Source organism: Myxine glutinosa, chromosome 1 (assembly GCF_964187855.1).
Source record: "Myxine glutinosa chromosome 1, kmMyxGlut1.1, whole genome shotgun sequence".
In the NCBI taxonomy this organism is placed as follows: Eukaryota; Metazoa; Chordata; class Myxini; order Myxiniformes; family Myxinidae; genus Myxine; species Myxine glutinosa.
The window spans coordinates 158,018,901-158,043,633 of NC_136261.1; the positions used below are offsets into that span (position 1 = coordinate 158,018,901).

The window sequence follows — 24,733 nt, forward strand, 5'->3', positions numbered from 1 at the left end:
TATATATGGTGGCGGCCATCTTGGATTTGACGTGGCGACCCAATTTTCAATAGCGTTCTTCCTTATGCGTAGATACACCCACACACCAAATTAGAAGTTGGTGCTTTGCTTATTTTTCAAGATATTCCGCTCACAAGGTTCAGACATATATATGGTGGCGTCCATCTTGGATTTTGACGTGGCGACCCAATTTTCGATAGCGTTCTTCCTTGTGCCTAGGTACACCCACACACCAAATTAGACGTTGCTACTTCGCTTATTTTTCAGGATATGCAGGTTGCAAGGTCAGACATATATATGGTGGCGGCCATCTTGGATTTTGACGTGGCGACCCAATTTTCGATAGCGTTCTTCCTTGTGCCTAGATACACCCACACACCAAATTAGAAGGTGCTACTTTGCTTATTTTTCAAGATATGCAGGTTGCAAGGTTCAGACATACATGGTGGCGGCCATCTTGGATTTTGCAGTGGCGACCCAATTTTCAATAGCTGGCGCATGCGCAGATGGGTTGCACTGCGATGCCACTGAAAAGCGACTGAGAAAACCGCGCATGTGCAGATCGCGGACATGATTCATTTCGATTTCTATCTTTATTTAATTTCCGAAAAGACGTCTGCATTCAAAAATCGCGTGATGACGTCACGACGTAAATGCATTTCTTCATATAACTTCAGATCGGCTGGATGGATTTTGACGAAATAAACGGCATCGTGTAGGGCATTTATTTGCGCAAATTTCAAGACCAATTACGACCATGACAGCCATTTCCTTCTCGCACAGCACCAAACATTCTAATGCGTCAATCCCGCCAACCCTGCGCATGCGCAGGTGGTGCAACGAAGCACTTAAACGCTGAAAAAAATCGCGCATGCGCAAATGGTAGCGCTGGAGCGCAAGGTCACGTGTGGACGCATACGTAATATGTGGATGGATGTTTGCACATGCGCAAATGGGCCACTGTATTTTCGTGTATTACGTACACGCTTTGATGGGCTTACTTTCAGTGAAATACGATCGAGTTAAAAATAGTCAGAATTTGAGCAAATCTGTTTCATTCGTTTGTTAATATGCCTCATCTATTGACAAATCTGCAATTATAATTTTTTTTGAAGTTCAAATGACCGCGGGAGATCGCGTTATCGTGAGCACGTTCTGGAAAGACAAAATGGTGTGTTTCTTCTTCTTTCAACAATAAAGACTTATAGCTTCGCGACCGTACATCCAATCATCTTGAAAGTTTGCACACTTGTTTCGCTTGATGAGAGCCACAATGCATTAAAAATTCAAGTCGATCCATGCAGTGGTTCAAGAGTTACAAGCTTTTTAAAATTTAAACTTCCATTATTTATTGCGGCCAAACCATGTGACTTATCAAAACGTCTCAAGTAACGATGAAACATCCCCCCATGAGGAACATTTGTGTAAAGTTTCCACTCGATATCTCCACAAATTATGGAGGTGATTCATTTCTAGTTTGAGATTTTAAAACGTCATAACTCTGAAACCACGTGTCGGATGAGGTCGTGCTCATTGACTTTTTTGTTCGTCATGGGTATGCGAATACGCATGCCAAGTTTGGGCTCGATCCGTTCAGCCGTTGCGGAGAAAAAGGGTTTTTTGTGTTTTTTCACGAAAAACAAGATGGCGGCCGAACCATGTGACGTATGACTTCGAAATTTTTTGCAATCTGAGTTTTTTTTAACTAAGCATCTGGGGGAAAAATCTCATTTTCGGGGGAGAAAAATTGTGTTTGACGAATTCTAACCTCTTAACGTTAGCATTTTTGATATACTCAATACACATGTTTTTTGTTCCCATTGCAGAGTTCTTTAGAATGAGCCATTTCTCAAAATTTTCCATTGAGCCGTTTCGGAGATACAGAGGGGCAAAGTTGAAGGTGTTTTACAAGATGGCGCCCATACCACGTGACCTATGACGTCATCATTAGCATTAAAAAATTCTACGAGCCTAGCCGATCATTTGATGAAAATTTCCTGTCAATCCGACCAGCGGTTGCTGAGAAACTTAATTATGAAGTTTTCGGAGGTGCAAAATAGGGTGGAAGAATAATAATAAGAAAAACTCTAGCAGTAATAATAGGTTTCTCTCCATTTCATGGAGAGTAAACCTAATAAACACAGGGACAATACCCCTGGCGCTCACCTGGTAGAATAAACAGTATACTGCACTGACTAAAGTTATTTTAAACCAATTTCAATGGTTGCTGGAAGACAAGGCAGCATGTAGAATCATACGAACATAATCATAACACTTTAAACAAAGACAACAATACCTATTTTTTTGGAGGGGGGAGGGCAATCCCCCCTCCCCCAACCCCATATACCTCTTAAGACCCCAATTTTTATAATGCCTTGAACAAACATTGGTACAACATGGGTGATTAAGGTTGTGGTAAAGTTTCATCGAAATTGCGTGTGTAGTTTCTGAAGAAAGCAAATACCTCTTTTGGGGGGCAACCCCCCATAAACCCCCAAATGGGCAGATTTTTTTTTAATGCCGTGAACAAACTTTGGTACATCACGGGTGGTGAAGGTTGTGGTCAAATCTCATCAAAACAATGTGTATAGTTTCAGAGAAAAAAGCAAATTCCTATTTTGAGGGTTAAACCTGGATCCACTTTGACCCCGGTAAACTCCCTTTGACCCCGATTTTTTAAATGCCGTGATCAAACTTCAATCACAACACAACAAATATAATTTGTGCCAAATTTGGTCACAATCCCATCAGCGGTTTCGGAGAAGAAGTTTTAAGTGTTTATGGACAGACGGACGACGCACCATCGCATAAGCTCCCCTGAACTTGTTCCAGGAGAGCTAAAAATAATGATAATTATGATAATAATGATGATGATAATGGTACGCAATTATGTACATCTAATAATTATGACTTATAAACATTCATTATGAACTATTGAAATGTATGTACATCTAATAATTACGTACAATTGAAACCGAGTATATATATAATAATAACCACCTTTAGAGGCCATTTTTCCCCGCAAAGCGGGGGTTGGCCTTTTTCGGGAACCGTGGTTGTTGTTGTTTTTGGGTCCCCTTTTTGAAGGGGTCAGGATTGAAACCGAGTCCATCCATTAATTAAGTACAAATAATGTATTGGAAAATAATAATTATGTATAATTACGCATATTATTAATTAAGTAACACATCAGCATACAAACACTACACAAAAGTTCTGGCAAGGGTCTGCAATCTCTGATTGCTCTTTCTAGTTGTGTATTATATTTGTCGTGGGATTGAGAGAGAAAAATGTCAAATATGTCATGATGGCAATCAATAAGGAGAGTGTGCTTTTTTTTTTTTTTTTTGTATACAAGATCGAGGCTCGTGAAAGAGCTAACATTAATCACACAGAAAGACAAACCGACACATAAAACATGTAATAAGGGGAGCGGTAGACAAGATGGGGAGGGAGGGGGAAGGAAACAAACACAACATTTGAGAGCAGGGACATCGAGAGATCTGTGGGAGGGAGAGGGCTTTGGGAGGGGGGGGGGCATGGGAAGGGGTGGGTGGGAGAGGTATAAAACATATGGACACTGCAAGGACTTCCAGGAAAGAAGTTGGAATTTCAAAAAAAGTGGATCTGGGGTGAATTAGCGGGGTAGAAAAGATCAAGATTTTGGATGGGGGAAGATAAGAGATGGTGGTGAACAGCTGTTTTAAAGACCTGGAGGGAGGAGTGGGATTGAAGGGAGTGTGGGAGTTTGTTCCAGAGGTGGGAGAAAAGAGGAATGAAGGAGTCAAGGTGAGCAGAGAGCCTAGATTTCGGCAGTTTAACCATAAGAGGGTTGCTGGCAGATCTTGTGCAACCTGTAGGAATATTTGTGGGACACAGCACAAATAGAGCTGGGGGAGCAAGGCCAGAGAGGAGTCGGTAGAAGACAGAAAGACCACCTACCTGCCTGCGGTGAGTGAGTGAAAGGCCCTCGGAGTTAGCTTCATCGCGGGAGATTCCAATGATTCTGAAAGCTTTGGTTTCAACAGCGTGAAGCCGAGCAAGGTGTGAGGCAGGAGCACCGGCCCATCGGGGAGAACAGTATTCCATTGAGCTGCGGATGAAAGCCTTGTATGTGGTGAGGAGCTCAGGTGTGCCAAGGAAGGACTTCGCACGACGGAGGATGCCCAGTCGGCGACTGGCTTTGGAGGCCAGCTTGGAAATGTGGTTTTCCCAAGAAAGATCCTGGCAGATAATGAGACCCAAAAGCTTGAGCGACAGAACTTCTTGGAGAGGATTGTTGAGAAAGTAGATGGGAGGGTTGTCCAGTCGGTCCTTTCGGAGAGACATAGTAAGAGTGTGAGATTTGTCAGGATTGAAAGACATGTTCCACTTGTTTGAATTTTGTCCAGGTCTTCACAGAGTGAGGAGGCTGCAGACTGCCGATCTGAGGGAAGAGGAATGGATCGGCAGAGAGTGGAGTCATAAGCAAAGAGATAGAGAGGATTTTCCAGAGAGTCGGAGAGATCATTGATAAAGACTAGAAAAAGCACAGGGATTTCCTACCTTGTTTGGATTTACTTAAATAGGATGCATTTCATGTGGGAGAAGGAACTGAATTCCCCTCATCCACCCCCCCCCCCCCCTCCACCCCCATATTTACATTAATTATTATTGGATAAATTGATCCATTTAACGTCGTTTCACTTAACGTCGTGTTTTCAAGAACATAACCACGACATTAACCAAGGGCTAAGTGTATAGCACGTGTTGCCAACAGAGTCCCAGAAAAGACCACTCAGTGGTCAAAGCATCAGATCGAAGCACTAACCCAAGACAGTCAGTTGTTAAAGTCTGTGGTGCGTTCACTCTCAAGGGTTAAAATGTTTCGATTTCAAGATCCTGGTGTTGGCTTAGCGGTTCGGGCGCCGGCTTGGGATCCTAGGATCCTGAGTTAGAATCCCGGTCAATCACTGAATTAACGCCAGGGGGTGGACTCAGCCTGTCATCCTTCCAAGGTCAGCAAATTGAGTACCAGCTTGCTGGGATGAATGATCCTGGTGTGTATCCCAATTTAGAATAGGTCCACCGTATCCCTGCGTGTCATAAGAGGCGACTAAGGGTTGGCGTCAGGAAGGGCATCCGCCCATAAAAACATTGCCTCAAACAGGGAACCATGATTGTCATGGGGCCCGCAAGGCTAACCCCTGCTCTAGCGGGGGAAATGGCCTTAAAACGATCATTCATTCATTCAGGATATGAAGCACAAATATGCTTTCCTCACCAAGAGCCTGTTCTTCTGGTGTGGAGTAACAGCCGTCAAGCTTTAGCATGTCAATGCCCCATTCGGCAAACGTTTGTGCATCCAGGTGAATTCGATCGAGTGTTGTTCCAGGATACCCTCCACATGTAAAGTTGCCAAGATCAGCATAAATTCCGAGTTTCAAACCCAGAGAATGAACCTAATGTACAAGATAAGAGTTCAATTTGTGGGTTTTCAATTCCAACTATACTATACAAGCACTGGTGGTTCTAACATACAGTAGATTACACAGTTACAACTTACACATTTATTGGAAATGATATTTAAAAAAACATGAATCCATGCAAATAAGTTTAAGGCCAAAGCACAAAAAAAAGAAAATCAACTGCCTAAATAAGTAATTTTCCCAATGGAAAAATAATTCAAAATAATTTAGTCTACCCAGAAAGGTGAATTACAAACAAGACCGAAAGTCTAACATCGGCGTAGCCGGGCTTGTTTGATACTTTAGTTGACGAGGATAGTGTAACCTGGGTAGAGACAGTTAGCAAATAATGTAAGTATCAAATTCTTTTTGCATTGAGACACTGGTTTATTCTATGTTTCGAGTCAACAATGAACCAACCATACACCACTTCAATCTAGAAACTTTGCAAGTGTTACGATTATATTTACTATATTATTAGTATTAACGCTATTATTATTATTATTATTATGAAAACAATACTGCTGTATTATATTAATAATAACAATAATAGAATAATAAATAATCGGTTTATTCCAAAAAGGCTTTCGCAGCCATAGGCTGAATTACAGTCAATTTACAAATACTGCATTTTGATTACAATAACTAATTACAATAACTAGTGAGGTACCCGTGCTACGCATGGGTGGGAGGCCAGAAGCAAACAGACAATGCAGAAACGGCGAATGCTAAAGCATGAAACCAATAAATTCCCCATTACTGTAGCACCTTCAGTCGCATGTCAGACATGGACAGCAAGTTCGTGAAGGACTTCCATGAAAAATGTACCCGTTCGCAAACAAACAGTTACGTGTGTTCTACACCCAGTCAATGGCGAATCTGCATATGGCGATCCGTGAATTCACGTTTAGAAAGTAGAAACCATCACAGCATTCCATCATTCACTTGAACTTGATATCTCTTTTTTCATTCCAAACAGCATAACTCCAATCACAAATTAAATAACATTAATATAAAAAATAAACTTTTAACAACATTGGTGACATAAACAAATATTTAAATCCTGATGTGAAGTTCGGTATGGTTGGGAGAACACAATTACGAATTCCAAATCGTAATTGTATTCACTCAATTCCAATCATCTATTGATACATTAACAAAACGATTAACACGATTAACGTTTAACGATTTAACATTACGATTGAATGAATGAATGAATGAATGATCGTTTTAAGGCCATTTTCCCCGCTAGAGCGGGGGTTAGCCTTGCGGGCCCCATGACAATCATGGTTCCCTGTTTGAGGCAATGTTTTTATGGCTGGATGCCCTTCCTGACGCCAACCCTTGGTCACGCTCTTACGATGCGCAGGGATACGGTGTACCTATTCGAAATCGGGGTACACACCATGATCATTCATCCCAGCAAGCTGGTACTAAATTTGCCGACCTCGGAAGGATGACAGGCTGAGTCAACCCCCCCTGGCATTAATTCAGCGATCGACCGGGATTCAAACCCAGGATCCTAGGATCCCAACCCGGCACCCTAACCGCTAAGCCAACACCAGGGATTTATGACTACGACAGATTTATGACAATTTACGATTTACGACAACATTACGATTGAATGACGGTTGTATTGGGATATTATCAAACCCGCTCATTGCCGTCATCTGTCCACTTCCGGATTCGCTGCAGGTTCGTAATCCTCATCAAAATCTAAACAGTATTTGTAGAATTTCAATGAAAGCCACATCACTGTTCATATTGGTAAATATTATTCCATCGTGTTTGGAAAAACTGGAAAATTGGAAAACGTGGAAAAACAATATAGCCTATTTTACTCCAGGGGGTCCTAGGATTACCCACCCAAAATATTGTTGCGATCGGTTAAGCCGTTTTTGTGGTACCTTCAAACGGACAGACGGACAGACATTTGGTGAATTATAGTAAGATAATATAAGATGCAGCAAGATACAAGTTATAAAATGCATAAACCAATATAAGTTATTTCAACACAAACGCCAGAAGGAAAATATAAAGTATTGTAATTTAAAATATCAAAATAATAAAGTAGATCAAAACAATCAATTGTGGTAGAGTAGACTCAGTGGTGTACAATAAAGGAACCATGAAGTGTAGCGAGAAAAAATAAATAAATAAAGCTGTACCAAGTCTCCCCATGAAGTTTAACCAGACAGAAGAAGCAATGGAGGCTGCGACATTGACAGTCTCCCCGACCTTCATTGCACAACTCCGGCGATATCCACAGTGTTTGCACAGAAAAGGAGAAGTACCATGCACATGCGGCAGAAAACACCAAGGTCCACACGCAGACCAAGCAGCGGGTGGAGGAGCAGATGGGCGCAGGAACGAGCATGGTGGTGGGCCAGATGGTGAGCAGATCAAGTCATGAGCAGAGGGAGGGCAGCCGTGGCAGGAAGGAAGTGCCCCTCTGTGATGCTAAGGCAGATCCAAAATGTCGCCGACAAAACCAAGGAGAAGCATGCAACACAGGTGCACAACGGAGATCCAGGTCCACAATGGAGAGCCAGGTGCGCAATGGAGAGTCAGGTGTGCAACGGAGAGCCAGGTGTGCAGCCAGGAGCCAAATCCATCAAAATCCAGGGAAGTTCCCGTCTGGCCGCAGCCCAAGGACAGCACAGGCATGAAGGCAAAATGCAGAGCAAAGAATATGGCACCACTCACGACTCGCAAGTTTTCAGGCATTATTCCATCACGATCCTTGCTCAAAACCCTGCCGATGAAACCCACCGCCAGAAATCTACCGGCCACTGCAAGAGCGGCCTGAAAGGTCATGAACCCGGACATCACAAAAACCGCCACATCCACGAACAGGGGCATGCAGTCCATGCTGGCATGGGAGGGAGGGTGCACCTCGCCAGCACCAAGACCATCAGAGGGTCGGTCACTGCAGAACCACGTAGGCCTCAGAGGCAGAACCACAGCACCGAACCTTGCGATACAGGGAGCTCAAGGTGTCTGGACAGTCATGAATCCATATTGAAGCATTGGAACTCCCTCGTTTGCTAAATTTAAATATGAATTCAAATAAACTAAAAGCAAAACTGCAAAACTTAAGGACTCTTTTCACCACGAGACACACGCACCATACCAGCTAATCCCGGAATTAGTTTATTGTATGTTTTGAGTCAACAATGAACCAACCATACACTGCTTCAATCAAGAAACTTTGCAATAACGACAACGGGATTGCAGTGTTACGATAAAATTTACTATATTATTAGTATTAATGCTATTACTGTATTGTATTATGAAAATAATACTACTGTATTAACCCTAGTCCGCAGGTGTGGGTCTAATGGACCCGGTACGTTTTTTATTTTTGCTATAATTTGTTTATAAAAACGTTTTTTGGCATGACCCTCCATGAATGCTTCTACAAGTTCGTGATAAACATTTATTCACTGTTTATCCAAAAAGAAATTATTTTAGTTCTGAGAAAAGTTCCGACAAATAAAAATTTCCTCAAAATGCAGTCCTTTGCGCCTGCAAGACCCGAGTTATTTTTTGCCTTTCTTTTGTTCTCAAAGTACCTAATTTGTATGTGAGCTGTCCTAAAGTACCTAATTTGCATGTGAGCTGTCCTAAAGTACCTAATTTGCATGTGAACTGTCCTAAAGTACCTAATTTGCATGTGAGCTGTGCTATGGAAAGTTACCGAACTTATTCACTCGGGTATGAGTCATCTCTGGCGTATTTTTCCGGCCACGTGTTTTTTTTTTTTTCATTCCGTTTTCCTTCCTGCCTTACGTTTTCCTTTTCTGTTTACGCGAGTTGTGTTTTTGGATAGTTCACAACTTCTCGTAGGCTTTTCCCTTGTTTGGACATCAAATTATTGCTTCAATTGCTTTTGTCGAGGTGAGCTTATTTGACACCATTTTACGATTTTTACTTTTTATTGAATTTGCATTGGTTCTTTGACGATCTCCCCGACTCAGACCTGCATTGGTGTAAAATTTCGCAAAAATCCTTCAGTATGATTTCAAAACAAAACGATTAGTGAATCCACTTTCTTGAGCAAAGACTACTCAATTAACCAAACCTTTATGTGCAAAATAAATAATTTGTATAAAAATATAAAAGTGAAAGCAAACCAACATTTGAAAGAAAAGTTCGAGCATGTATTGTTTGTATGGGTCTTCTTCAAAATAAGTGTATAGCTGAATCACCATTATGGTGGAAATACTACTGCAGGAAGCCTCTACTTTGCATACGAAATAATAACCCAAAAAAAAACAAAAAAACAATTCACACCAATGCGCTCCTGGGATCTTTTAGCCCCGAAGCCCCGCATTATCGTTAGGACAATACAGCCTGCGGACTTGGGTTAAGAAACCTGGACGAATTTGTCCGAAGTGGCCTGAAGATGAGCCATGAAGGCATGAAGCTTAAGTACTGTGTCGTTGGAAGACCTGTGATGCCTATGCTTTCGATATTTGATGGTCATTTTAACAATTGGTTTGTTTGTGTTTCGCATTGAATGAAAAACGTTAAGATAGAGCATGGCGATTGTGATATATGACAGGTTCGACAATATGTTCGGCCTGAACGAAATTGGAATAAAAATGGCGGAGTGTGGAGTCAGCCGCCGTACCGCCGTAATGACATCAGACGTAATCACATCACTCTGTCATGTGACCAGGTCCTCAGCTCTGATTGGTATACGTTTGAGGGGACATACATACGTACATACATACATACATACATACATATGGACAAACACTGTTCTAGACGGCTTTGCCCTATGGACTACGCCGTAAAAAGAACGCATAAAGTACATTCCAGAGTACAATAGCTAAGGGAAAGTATACAGTCACGTGAAAAAGTAAGTACACCCCATGTAAAGTTTTGACTTTTTCAACATATTTCAACATACAGCTATTTGATCTTCATTTCAACAATATTGATAGATAAAGGTGATATAATATAACAAATATCATGCAACATTTACATTTTGTCGTCCATTGTATAATTTAAATAAACATGAATGCAAATTTCGCATGTGGAAAAAGTAAGTACACCCCTACATTTATCACTACTTCAAATACCTAAAATTAGAATCAGGTGCACCAGCTCAGGTGCAAATGATTAGAACATCGTGAGAGAGGATCTTGGAGGAACCTGTCTTATTTAAACCTCAGACATTTAGTTTGGTTTGCTCTTTGTTGTTGAAGTGTGCGGCGTCACCACGCCTAGATCAAAAGAGCTCTCTGAGGCCTTCAGAAAGAAGGTTATACATGCCTACGAGTCTTGGAAGGGATTTTAAAAGATCTCCAAACAATATGAAATCAATCATTCGACTGTCCGGGAGATCATCTCCAAGTGGAGAAGATTCCAATCAACTGCCAACTTGTTCAGGCCAGGCCGCCTCGGCAGGTTCAGCCCGAGAGCAGACCGCAAGATGCTGAAAGAAGTCCAGAAGAACCCCAGAATGTCATCACGGGACCTACAGGTAGCTCTTGTCACTGTTGATGTCAAAGTGCACCAGTCTACCATTAGAAAGAGGCTGCACAAATTTGATCTACATGGGAGGTGTGCCAGGAGGAAACCTTTGCTGTCCAGAAAGAACATCAGGGCAAGACTAAAGTTTGCCAATGAACACCTAGGCATAGCCGAGCACTTCTGGAACAATGTGCTCTGGACAGATGAGTCAAAGGTAGAGCTATTTGGCCACAGTACCAGAAGACATGTTTGGCTAAAACCAAAGACAGCATTTGACCACAAAAACCTGATACCAACTGGAAAGCATGGTGGTGGAAATATTACGGTTTGGGGCAGCTTTGCTGCATCAGGGCCTGGGCAGCTCACCATCATAGAATCCACTATGAATTCTTCATTGTACCAGAGGGTGCTTGAGGATAATGTGAGGCCATCTGTTGGAAAGTTGAAGCTCAACCGAAGGTGGACCTTGCAACATGACAATGACCCGAAACATACCAGTAAATCCACCAAGGAATGGCTGAAAAGAAAGAAATGGAGGGTTCTGGAATGGCCAAATCAAAGCCCAGATCTAAATCCCATCAAGATGTTGTGGGGGGGATTTGAAACGAGCTGTGCATGCAAGAAACCCCTCAAACATCGCACAGCTGAAAGAATTCTGCATGGAGCAGTGGGCAAAAATTTCTCCCAGACGATGTCAGAGACTGGTAGACAGTTATAAGAAATGCCTACTTGAGGTTGTTTCTGCCAAAGGGGGCAATACCACCTATTGGAGCCAAGGGTGTACTTACTTTTTCCACATGCGAAATTTGCATTTATGTTTATTTAAATTATACAATGGACGACAAAATGTAAATGTTTCATGATATTTGTTATATTATATCACCTTTATCTCTCAATATTGTTGAAATTTAGATCAAATAGCTGTATGTTGAAATATGTTGAAAAAGTCAAAACTTTACATGGGGTGTACTTACTTTTTCATGTGACTGTATACTGTGCGTTGCATAGTTCATATTCATATTCTTTATTGTGGTCCACGTAAAAACATGGAAATTTAGTTGGGGCTTACGACCAACCACAGGTCGTAATCAGGCAACCACACCTCAAGTCATGGAGCCCATGATGACCACGGATTTTGAGTGCTTGGAGTCAACAGGGGCATTTAACCAAATGCTAGTGAAACAGGAATCATTGCACAATGATGGTGATAGTAAACTAACTCTTTATGTTCAATGAATTCATACACTTTACCCAAATTACCCAGATAACCTTAGACCTATCCTTTTTTTGTGTGCAGTCAAGGTACATGGAATAGCTGGGACACTGAACAGTTCAGGATGTAACAGGACAAGAGGAACAGTAGAGAGCCGGGGGGAAGGGGTGGAGAGACAGCAACAGCACAGTTGAAGGACAGGATAGAGAGGGAAAATCTGGACATTTGGAAGGAGGAGTGCTTTGGGTGGGGTGGAGGTGGGGGCAGGGAGATAGAAAAATGAGGGTAGGAAAAAAATCATGGTTTTGGATTGGGGATAATCTGAGACAGTTGTGAACAGCTGTCTTGAAGACCTTGAGGGAAGATTGAGATTGAAGAGAATTTGGAAGTTTGTTTCACAGGTGGGGAAACAAAAGGAGGAAGAATAATTGGAGGTGAGCAGTGATCCTAGATTTAGATAGTTTCACCAGAAACCTGGGGTGGGGGTTGAAACAGTCACTACTGTTGTTTATTACTAAATTGAAAGGGAGGAAACCTGGGGTGTGTTCAGTTACTAAAGCAGCTACAAAGCGCTTGCCAAATAGTTTCAAAAGGAGTGCTTGCGTGAATGCTTAAGCTACTTAGCGAGTGCTCTACAAGAAACTTGGTGAATGAACACACCCCCAATGCTATGAAGGCCCGATCCTAGATCTACTGTAATCGATATACCCGAGGAATTACCCTTCCTGCCGCTCTCGTCGGCCCTTCGGGATCGGCCCTTCGGGCATTGTGGCCCTTCGGGGTCAGGATGCATGTGTTTGAATGACCATATGCTTCAGCCTTGGGGTTGAGGTGCATGTGTAATGTTATTGGGACGGCCTTGATAGACGGCGTGCCTTGGCCATGGGGTCAAGGTGCACTTCCAAGGCTGTTCAAATTTTTGATTTTTTCCCTTTTTTCATCGTAAAAAAGGCAGGCCTTCGAGCGGGCCCTAAAAGCACAGGCGTACTAGTCAATCAAAATACAGTATCATCTCAAACTCAAACCCATGAACTACACACATTGTACTGATGTGTTCACAATTTCATTAAACCCTTCCTCCTTTCCTTTCTCTTATTAACTGCTCCATGTAATCACAATGTTTCGATCCTCTATGATTCTCAGCAAGTGTACAAGCTGCGTCATGAGATGTAACTAATGTTAAAAAGAGCTGACAGGATGGCTTAGACTCTTAGAGGTATGCACACTCACCTCTAAGCTACCTAACCTGGGTTTGAATCCCGACCCAGCTATAAACTTTCATCGCAGTGATTCACAGGCAGGATGATTCATCAATGCGTATGCCGTCCTTTGGATGGAAGTTAAGCGGGCAGCCCATCTGCCTGCATTTGTTGGTGGACATTAAAGATCCCATGGTGTCCTTCGTGAAGAGTAGGCGAAATATCGCCAGTACCATGACCAAATTACAAATTCCTGCTCAAACAACAGAGGGCATTACATAAGCGGCACAGCCACACCCTCAGCCAATAATGCTACCCCACAGCCTTGTGCTGCATACAAACAAAGAAGAAGTGTTAAAAAAAGAGAGTAGAAAGTGTACATAGTCTGCAAGGGCCTTGATTCCGTTGGGAAAACGTTTGAGGTCAGGCACAAGACGTCCTGTCGTGGCATTCCTTTTTTTCTCAGCCCAGCAGTCATCTATGTTCACGTACTTGTACCCAGCATCACTCCAGCCATCCTCTACTAATCGATCAGCCATCTCCATGAAGAGCCGCTCACTGTGCAGGGGTCAAATTAAAAATATATACCGTATTACATGCACAGTATGCACGCAGATTTCAAAAACAGGTGCACAGAAATCGTTTTACAAGCACAAATTTTTACCTAGAAAACAAGCCATAAACTGTTTCATATACCAGGCTGTGTGCAGTTTCCATCACCAAATTCAAATGTTAATCATTGAACATGCCAAATGTTAATGACCAAATGGCAATCTCCAGTTATTTTATCATTAAATCAGCTTGACGCAAAATGTGTCCATGTTTATTCAGAATCGAAAGAAGAAGATGGAGGGGGAGAGCAGGGGAGGGGGGAGGGGGAAGGGGGAAGGGAGAGGGTGAGGGGGGGGGGTGGGGGAGTGGGAGGGGGTAAGGGGAGGGGGGGGGTAAGGGGAGGGGGAAGGTGGAGAGAAGGTGGGGAAAATCACTGAGTGACTGTCTGCGACGTTTCAAAGATTTAACAGGCCTTGGACCATACAATTTAGTGCATGGCATTCCGCTTCGTTTGCCGAGAGCCCAGCATACTTTGATGGCCTTGTTAGGATTGTAAGAGTAAACAGATCGCTTGCAGTTGATGTTGATGAACATCAGAGAGCTGAGGCTGTACGTACATGCTCAACTTGGCCTTGGTAAAATGGCGGATGAAAAATCCCCATTCCCTTCAGTGGTGACGTCACTGTAAAACGGCTCAGTTACGGATGTGGATCAGAGTGGTAAATAAGAAGGTTATTGGGTTATATATCAACAAAATCGGCATTTTGTTTTACGTGCACACGGTGCACTGGTTAGGAATGTTAGAACTACCTGCGCCATCGAAAATGCAGGTGCATTGTGCATGTATGCACCTGTTATTTTTGACCCTGCTGTGTAGGTAAGACCATAAAGAAACAGAGACAAGAGACATTTAGATATGTTTGGCGAGTAATGTTACATATTGTTACAAATCTCGTCTAAGGGGTAAAACGGAGGATAGATTAGAATAGTTATGTCATCGTACATGTAAGGATAAGTGTTGTGTAATTCTCCTAAATGACAAAATGTGTTGAGCACAAGTTTACAAAGACCTAGTCTCCTCACCCAAGTGTCTATATCTAAGCCCCGCCTACCCCCTACATTCTTTAACCTACCCTGTCAGTTATCTGTCTTTGTGTGGAATTTCCCCGACGTAATAGCCAATGAGCACGACCCACAAGTGATTGCAGGATTAGCGCAAGGCCACGATGAGTGAGAAGCCACATTGGCTACTCTTCAAAAGGCCACGATGGCGCTGTCTAATAGGCAGACACTGTTTGTAAAATCTACTTGAGCTGTAAATCGCTCTCCCGGATTTTTTTTTTTTTTTTTTGTGAGAGTGATTGCATTTGCTCAAGTAAACTGTATGGTACTTATGTAGCCCATGTCACCGCTTCACCATTGTGCTTCAGTAAGTGTAAACATGCAAATTCTCTATCTCGTGGGAAATTAGTTTGCAAATATAAAGTACCCACAATATAAACAACTGACTGCTCATGCTTAGCGGAAGTGGAAAAGGGTGCTTTTCTGTACCAGTTTTCACTTCCCTTCAGTGGTGAACCAAGATACAAGATTTTAACAAGTTTTTACAGTGTGGCCCATAGGGTAAAGCCATCGAGAACAGTGTTTGTCTGTATGTATGTATGTATGTATGTATGTATGTATGTATGTATGTATGTATGTATGTATGTATGTGTGTGTGTGTGTGTGTGTGTGTATGTCTGTCCCCTCAAACGTATACCAATCAGAGTTGAGGATCTGGTCACGTGACAGGGTGATGTGATTACGTCTGATTTCATTACGGCAGTAAGGCGGCTGACTCTCCACACACCGCCATTTTGATTTATATGCCGTTCAGGCCGAACATATCGTCAAACCTGTCATATATCACAATCGCCATGCTCTACCTTTACATTTTTCATTCAGTGTGAAACACAAACAAACCGATTGTTAAAATGACCATAAAATATCGAAAGCATCGGCGTTACGACTCTTCCAACAATACAGTACGGTACGTGTAGGCCTTAGGCCGCATGCCTCACCTTCGGCCCGCTTTGGACAAATTACGCCCAGGTTTCTTAATACAGTAGTGTATCGTTTCAGTCGTATCGTTTTCGTAATAATAATAATAATAATAATAATAATATAGTAAATATAACAATAACACTTTGATCCCAATGTCGTGAATGGAAAGTTAATGGATTGAAGTGGTGTCTGGTTCATGAATCAATGATGAGCGGTGTTCGGCACTAATATTAAGAACGTGTAAGTAAGGAATTAGCCTCGGTTTTTTTAATAGTATCATATCATTTTCGATATAATGATAACGAAACGTTAATATTATAGTAAATCTAATCATAACACTAATCCCTTCGTAGTGACTGCAAACTTACTGCAAGTTAAAATATATCATCTTCTACATTTTAAAGTAGCAGCAGTTTTGTGTCCATTATGTCATTGCTCCACCGACCAACATTTTAATTTATTTGTGTTTGTCCGCTCACTTATACTTGCCTACAGGTCACAATATTAAACCAATCTTTACGAAACTACACCAAATGGTAGAGTTTGTGGTCCGACAAAATCCTATATATTTTGAGGTCAAAAGGTCAAATTAGATAGGCCGAACGAAGGTCAACCGCTTTTCTTCAAATTTCTAAAATCCTCAATTTTCATCCGATTGACTTGAAATTTGAATCGGATTTTCATATCAGCGAATTGAATTCAACCACCAACCATTTTTGAGAGCAGGATAGGCCAAAAGATCAACATAGGCCAAAGGTCAATAACCATTTCAAATTTCTAAAATCCTAAATTTTCATACGATCGACTTGAAATTTGAAAAGGATTTACATATCACGTTACTGAAACCAACCACCAACTATTTTTGAGATCAACGTAGCCCAAAAGGTCAAAATAGGCCAATTTTCATCCGATTAACTTCAACTTTGAAGGCGATTTGCAAATCAGGACACAGAATTAAACCACCAATTATTTTTGAGGTCAAAATGACCTTTTTTTTTAGGAATTATTTGATTTCCGCTTCCGGTCCGGTCTGAAGAGGACGCAGGCGTCACATGCTCGCCGCTTCTTCGACCGGGCCACTGTCTGTGGCTTGCTTTTTTGGTGGTCGTGCGGATTTTTTGGCCATTGAGTCTGCCCTCCGCATAGTCCCGGCTCTGCTCCCTGCTTCGCCTGCCCAGCTCCTTCGCCTGCTCGCTGTTTCCTCGGGCACGCTCTTGTGGGTTGTGTCCTTCGCAGCGGTGTGGCGGCGGTTTTCCCGCCGTGATCTTGATTTGTAGCGGTGGCGGTTGATTGCCGCTGCATTTCCCGCTTTGCCATGATCAACCTTGGCCTCGTGATCGTCTCTTTGCTCCTGTCTGCCCTCTGCTTGGTCCCGACTCTGCTCCTGGCTTCACCTACCTGGCTCCTTCGTCTCCTTCGTTTCCTCGGGCCCGCTCCCGTGGGTTGGGACCATTGTTTCACCTCCTCAACCTTGGCCTCGTGCTAGTCTCTCCGCTCCTGCCTGGCATGGCTCTGCGGTACTCCACCGCAAGGCTCCTTCTGCTCAATACCCGCTCCACCCCATCATGCATCTCTGCCATCAAATCAAATGGACTCCTCCGACGACCCAGGTACATTCACCGTGGCTCTGGTCGTAAGTTTGTATATGTACAATCAGGTCACTCCATCCCCGTCCTCTGGTCGGCTCAGCGCACTCTCACTCATCGTCCCAGCGCACCTAGTCACGGCAACGCACAAAATCACACCTCCTGCCTGCGAACCCTGGCTAAATCACCTGAATTCATCCCCGCTGTTCAAAACAACATCAAGCTCACCCTGTTCAACACCCGGTCCCTTAACAACAAATGCCTCATCCTCAACGACTACATCCTGGATAACAAACTGGACTTTCTCTGTCTCACCGAAACCTGGCAACAACCACTGGACTACTACACGCTCAACCTCACCACACCCAATGGATATTCCTACGTCAATAAACCACGCTCGGAGGGCCGAGGTGGTGGAATTGCCGTTATCCACCGTCAAGACATCAGGACCAGCCTCATCCCCATCGCCTCATCCTCATCCTTTGAACACCTGGCTTTTAAACTCTCTGGTCGCATGCAGTCAATCATGGCTGTCGTCTACCGCCCTCCCAAACCACACCCATTATTCCTGTCTGACTTCTCCTACTTTCTGACCGAGCTATGTTCCCTCTCCCCCTCAATCCTCCTCCTTGGTGATTTCAATATCCACATGGACTCCACTGACTCCACAATAACCACTGACTTCACTGATTTACTCACCTGCTTTAACCTCACTCAACATGTCAACTTTCCTACGCATATCCGTGGTCACATTTTGGACCTTGTCTGCTCCACTGGATTAATTTTGCACCATCTCTCTGGCTCCGACCTCACCCTCTCTGACCACTTAGCCATCACTATGACCATCAACATCCCCACCCCAACACCAAGACATTATCGCACTATCACCTTCCGTAAGCTAAACGCTCTTTCACCTACCTCATTCTCATCCACCCTCTCTGAAAAAATGTCCACTTCTCCCTTCGTTTACCTCCACACCCCTTCTAACCTCACTGACTACTACAACCACACTCTCTCCTCCTGCCTTGACCAGCTTGCGCCTGTAAAAACCAAAACAGTTTCTTTCACCCATTCTGCTCCCTGGTTTACCCCTGAACTCCGCCTGATGAAAACTCGTGCTCGCCAACTTGAAAGACTCCGCAATAAAACAGGTCTCACAGTTCACTCCCAAGCCTACAAGGACCACCTACAACACTACAAAGATGCCCGCTCCGCCTACTACTCTCAAATTATCCACTCTGGCTCCGGAAACCCAAAAGCACTCTTCTCGACAATAAACAAACTCCTCCGCCCCCTGGACACCACCACCCAGTCATTCACAGTAGACAACTGCATCTCCTTCCTTTCTTTCTTCCAATGCAAAATTGACAACATCTACAACAGCTTGACCACCGCCGCACCCGCTCCCCCTCCAACCACCTGCCCCCCCTTATCCTGCCTTCCCCTGTCTCAATTCTCCCCGGTCTCCCCTACTGACCTCTCTGAACTCCTCATAGGAATGAAAACTGCCACCTGCACTCTTGACCCCATCCCCTCCAGCTTTGTCAAGGCCTCCCTTCCTGCTTTCTCTCCACTTATCATTGCAACAATAAACTCCTCCCTACAGGCATCGTCCCACCATCCCTCAAAATTGCTGCTGTTACCCCCATTCTAAAAAAACCTGGTCGAAACCCTGACACCCTAAATAACTTCAGACCCATCTCCAACCTACCCTTTCTGTCAAAAGTTTTGGAACGCGCTGTAGCCGCTCAACTCAAACATCACCTCTCTGCCAATAACCTGTATGAAACATTCCAATCCGGATTCCGCTCCAACCACAGTACTGAAACTGCTCTCCTCAAAATCACCAACGACCTTCTCCTCTCCTCTGACGCTGGCAACCTCAACATTCTCGTCCTCCTCGACCTCAGCGCTGCCTTTGACACCATCGATCACACCATCCTCCTCACCTGACTTGAATCCACCTTTAACGTTACCGGCACTGCCCTCTCTTGGATTAAATCATACCTCTCTGACAGACGCCAGTTCATCTCCATCAATAACTGCAAATCCCCCACTGCTCCCCTCCCCCAAGGTGTCCCCCAAGGTTCAGTTCTTGGCCCCCTCCTCTTCATCCTTTACCTGTCCCCCCTCGGTCACTTAATCCGCCGTCATGGTCTCCAATTCCACTGCTTCGCCGATGACATCCAGCTTTTCATCTCCACCAAGTCCGTCTCCACCGCCACCCACTCTATCCTGACAAACTGCATCTCTGAAATAAAATCCTGGCTTCAAATCAACTTCCTCAAACTTAACTGTGATAAATCTGAAATAATCATCATTGGCCCAAAAACGCTCTCAAAATCCACCCATAACTTTGCCGTCAACATCGACGGTATCCCAGTATCCACCTCCCCTCTCATCCGGAATCTTGGCGTCATCTTTGACCAAACCCTCTCCTTCGACAAATACACTAAACAGATCACAAAGACAGCCTTCTTTCACCTGAAAAACATCGCCCGTCTCCGCTCATCCCTCTCCTCCACGGCTGCAGAAACCCTCATCCACGCTTTCATCACCTCCCGTCTGGACTACTGCAATAGCCTCCTCTATGGTTCACCCTCAACAATCACCAATAAACTCCAATACATTCAGAACTCCGCTGCCCGTCTACTCACCCATTCCCGGACCCGTGACCACATCACCCCCGTCCTTTACAAGCTTCACTGGCTCCCCATCTCCCAGAGAATCCAGTACAAAATCCTCCTCTTGACCTACAAAGCCCTCCATAACCTGGCCCCATCCTACCTGGCTGACCTCCTCTCCAGACACACTCCCACCCGCAACCTCCGCTCTGCTGGTACCAACCTCCTGACCCCCCCCCCCCCCCCCCATCCGGACCAAATTCAGATCCTGGGGGGACACGGGACAGGGCCTTCTCCATCGCTGCTCCCACCCTCTGGAACTCACTACCTCACACCATCAGAGACTCCTCCTCACTCACCACATTCAAAACATCACTCAAGACCCACCTGTTCAGCACTGCATTCAACATTCAACCCACAGCATTTAACCCCTGACTATCACTTCTCCTTCTCCCTCCTTTTGCTTTAAATATTTCCCTATTGATTCTTGTCTTTTTGCAATTGTTGTTTTCATGTTTTGTTATGCATTATGTTTTGCACTCTGTCAAAGCGCCTTTGGGCTTCATGAAAAGCGCTATACAAAATAAATGAATTATTATTATTATTAAAAGGATGCTCTGCTGAGGGCCATTCTACTTTGTTCTCTTTTGCCAAGTGTCACTCTATGAGTGATTTTTCATTTGTTTGTTTGTGAACAAAATATCTCAAAAGGTTGTGGACGGATTCAGACGAAATTTGGCAGAGAGGTATCGTATGTGACAAGGACGAAAAGATAAGATTTTGGTGAAGATCCGGATCCAGCTACTAGGATTTCTTAAGTGATTCTTCACCATTTGGAGATAAGGACAAAAACTATACATAACAGGATATCTCAAAAAGTTGTGGACGGGCTCGGACGAAACTTGTTGGACAGGTTGTGTGTGTGACAAGGAAGAATCGATTCAATTTTGGTGAAGATCCGAATCCGGATCCAGCTCATAGAATTTTTAAAGTGATTTTTCACCATTGAGTGATATGGCCAACCAGGTGGAGGTATGCTCTCTACTGAGTGCCGTTCTAGTTATGAATGTGTATTGACACTGATGTGATGCCATTGTACTTGCATTGCATTTCTGGGTCATTCATTCTTCATTGCTGTGGTTTGAAAGAGCTCCATCCCAGGGCTCCAGAATCACTAAGCCCGCACCTAAAGTCAAGACTAGACTTGTTAGTGACTATTAGTGTGGAAGGTAAAAAACAAACATACATGGGACACCGATCTAACCATTCGCAACACACATCTATCTACTTACAAGCAATACAAGAGTAACTATCATGATACCGTACTAAAGATTGACTATTTCACACTCTATAAACGAAAACCATAACAATATTGTACCTGATACAGGTGTGTGGATTGTTGACGCAATCGGTCTCACAGCGGAACCTTTCCCAGGCGAGCCAGCCCATGGGGGGCACCCGCATTACGCCATTGTCCAGCGAGATCGCGATGGCCGGCATCAACGCGAGGTAAACGAACAGCGTCCGCATGGCGAACTCAGCAATGTCCGAGCTCTGCTCACCGATGTGAAAAAGCAACACAACAATCGCTTCCCTCCTCGATCACATCGAAGTGACAACTTCCGTATCACGCGACACTTATTGGTCACGTGTCCTTCCGAGAATCATTAACCCGTTTAGGGACGAAACTTTACCGTCGAGTCAAACATGGTGCCCAAACCCAACATTATCAATCACCTTATGTCATCACTGCCCCTATACTTCGCATTGTTTATAAATTCCATTTTGAGACTTGCTTCAAACATTTCTCCACGTAGCTTATGTCCTACTAGTACTATGGAGAAGCTATAAAAATGGAGACAATACACCTGGCCCTCACCTGGTAGAATGAAGCAGTATACTACACCGGGCTGACTAAAGGTATTTTAAACTAATTTCAATGGTTGCTAGAAGACAGGGCAGCATATAATCATATTAACATAATCATAAGACTTTAAACAAACAAACAGAAAAATACCTATTTTCGGGGACAATTGTACAATTAGAATGTGAGTACGTCTATAAAGTAGATACAATTAGAATGTGAGTATGTCTATAAAGTAGATACAATTAGAATGTGAGTACGTCTATAAAGTATGTACAATTAGAATGTGAGTACATCTATAAAGTATGCACAATTAGAATGTGAGTACATCCATAAAGTATGGACAATTAGAATGTGAGTACATCTATAAAGTATGTACAATTAGAATGTGAGTACATCCATAAAGTATGTACAATTAGAATGTGAGTACATCCATAAAGTATGTACAATTAGAATGTGAGTACGTCTATCAAGTAGATACAATTAGAATGTGAGTACGTCTATAAAGTATGTACAATTAGAATGTGAGTACATCGATAAAGTATGTACAATTAGAATGTGAGTACATCCATAAAGTATGCACAATTAGAATGTGAGTACGTCTAGAAAGTATGCACAATTAGAATGTGAGTACATCTATAAAGTATGCACAATTAGAATGTGAGTACATCTATAAAGTATGCACAATTAGAATGTGAGTACATCTATAAAGTATGCACAATTAGAATGTGAGTACATCTATAAAGTATGCACAATTATAATGTGAGTACATCTATAAAGTATGCACAATTATAATGTGAGTACATCTATAAAGTATGCACAATTAGAATGTGAGTACATCTATAAAGTATGCACAATTAGAATGTGAGTACATCTATAAAGTATGCACAATTAGAATGTGAGTACATCTATAAAGTATGCACAATTAGAATGTGAGCACATCTATAAAGTATGCACAATTAGAATGTGAGTACATCTATAAAGTATGCACAATTAGAATGTGAGTACATCTATAAAGTATGCACAATTAGAATGTGAGTACGTCTAGAAAGTATGCACAATTAGAATGTGAGTACATCTATAAAGTATGCACAATTAGAATGTGAGTACATCTATAAAGTATGTACAATTAGAATGTGAGTACATCTATAAAGTATGCACAATTAGAATGTGAGTACATCTATAAAGTATGCACAATTAGAATGTGAGTACATATATAAAGTATGCACAATTAGAATGTGAGTACATCTATAAAGTATGTACAATTAGAATGTGAGTACGTCTAGAAAGTATGCACAATTAGAATGTGAGTACATCTATAAAGTATGCACAATTAGAATGTGAGTACATCTATAAAGTATGCACAATTAGAATGTGAGTACATCTATAAAGTATGCACCATTAGAATGTGAGTACATCTATAAAGTATGTACAATTAGAATGTGAGTACGTCTAGAAAGTATGCACAATTAGAATGTGAGTACATCTATAAAGTATGTACAATTAGAATGTGAGTACATCTATAAAGTATGCACAATTAGAATGTGAGTACATCTATAAAGTATGCACAATTAGAATGTGAGTACATCTATAAAGTATGCACAATTAGAATGTGAGTTCATCTATAAAGTATGCACAATTAGAATGTGAGTACATCTATAAAGTATGCACAATTAGAATGTGAGTACATCTATAAAGTATGCACAATTAGAATGTGAGTACATCTATAAAGTATGTACAATTAGAATGTGAGTACGTCTAGAAAGTATGCACAATTAGAATGTGAGTACATCTATAAAGTATGTACAATTAGAATGTGAGTACATCTATAAAGTATGCACAATTAGAATGAGAGTACATCTATAAAGTATGCACAATTAGAATGTGAGTACATCTATAAAGTATGCACAATTAGAATGTGAGTACATCTATAAAGTATGCACAATTAGAATGTGAGTACATCTATAAAGTATGCACAATTAGAATGTGAGTACATCTATAAAGTATGCACAATTAGAATGTGAGTACATCTATAAAGTATGTACAATTAGAATGTGAGTACGTCGAGAAAGTATGCACAATTAGAATGTGAGTACATCTATAAAGTATGTACAATTAGAATGTGAGTACATATATAAAGTATGCACAATTAGAATGTGAGTACATCTATAAAGTATGTACAATTAGAATGTGAGTACATCTATAAAGTATGCACAATTAGAATGTGAGTACATCTAGAAAGTATGTGCAATTAGAATGTGAGTACATCCATAAAGTATGTACAATTAGAATGTGAGTACATCCATAAAGTATGTACAATTAGAATGTGAGTACGTCTAGAAAGTATGCACAATTAGAATGTGAGTACATCTACAAAGTATGCACAATTAGAATGTGAGTACATCTATAAAGTATGTACAATTAGAATGTGAGTACATCTATAAAGTATGCACAATTAGAATGTGAGTACGTCTATTGGTAAGGGCATTTTATGAGATATTTCACAAATCTGTTAACTAAATTGTTACCAAAACATTTCTTCACCAATATGTTTGTAAAGGTGTGTAATAACTAATAACATGTGTTAAAATGTTGAAGTTCAACTCCCGTGGGAAACCCAGAAAAAAAGCTGTTGAATTCGGGTACCGAAAAATTATTTTCGAGAATTTTTATTTTTTTTAATCGGCCCTTAAGTAACTTATGAGGGGTCAAATAAGGGTT

General features: G+C 42.2%; 1 protein-coding gene across 1 annotated transcript in view; it reads right to left on the reverse strand.

Moving 5' to 3' along the window:
- Positions 1-21,802, reverse strand: part of NAGA (alpha-N-acetylgalactosaminidase) — a 35,978-nt gene extending 14,176 nt beyond the window's left edge. Inside the window, exons 1-3 of the mRNA XM_068120959.2 lie at positions 21,527-21,802; positions 13,724-13,901; positions 5,264-5,441 (exon numbers count right to left, since the gene is read on the reverse strand). Of these exons, the coding sequence (XP_067977060.2) occupies positions 5,264-5,441; positions 13,724-13,901; positions 21,527-21,678 (508 nt within the window). The 5' untranslated portion in view covers positions 21,679-21,802. The remainder of the gene's footprint in view (positions 1-5,263; positions 5,442-13,723; positions 13,902-21,526) is intronic.
- Between the last annotated feature and the right edge of the window lie 2,931 nt (positions 21,803-24,733).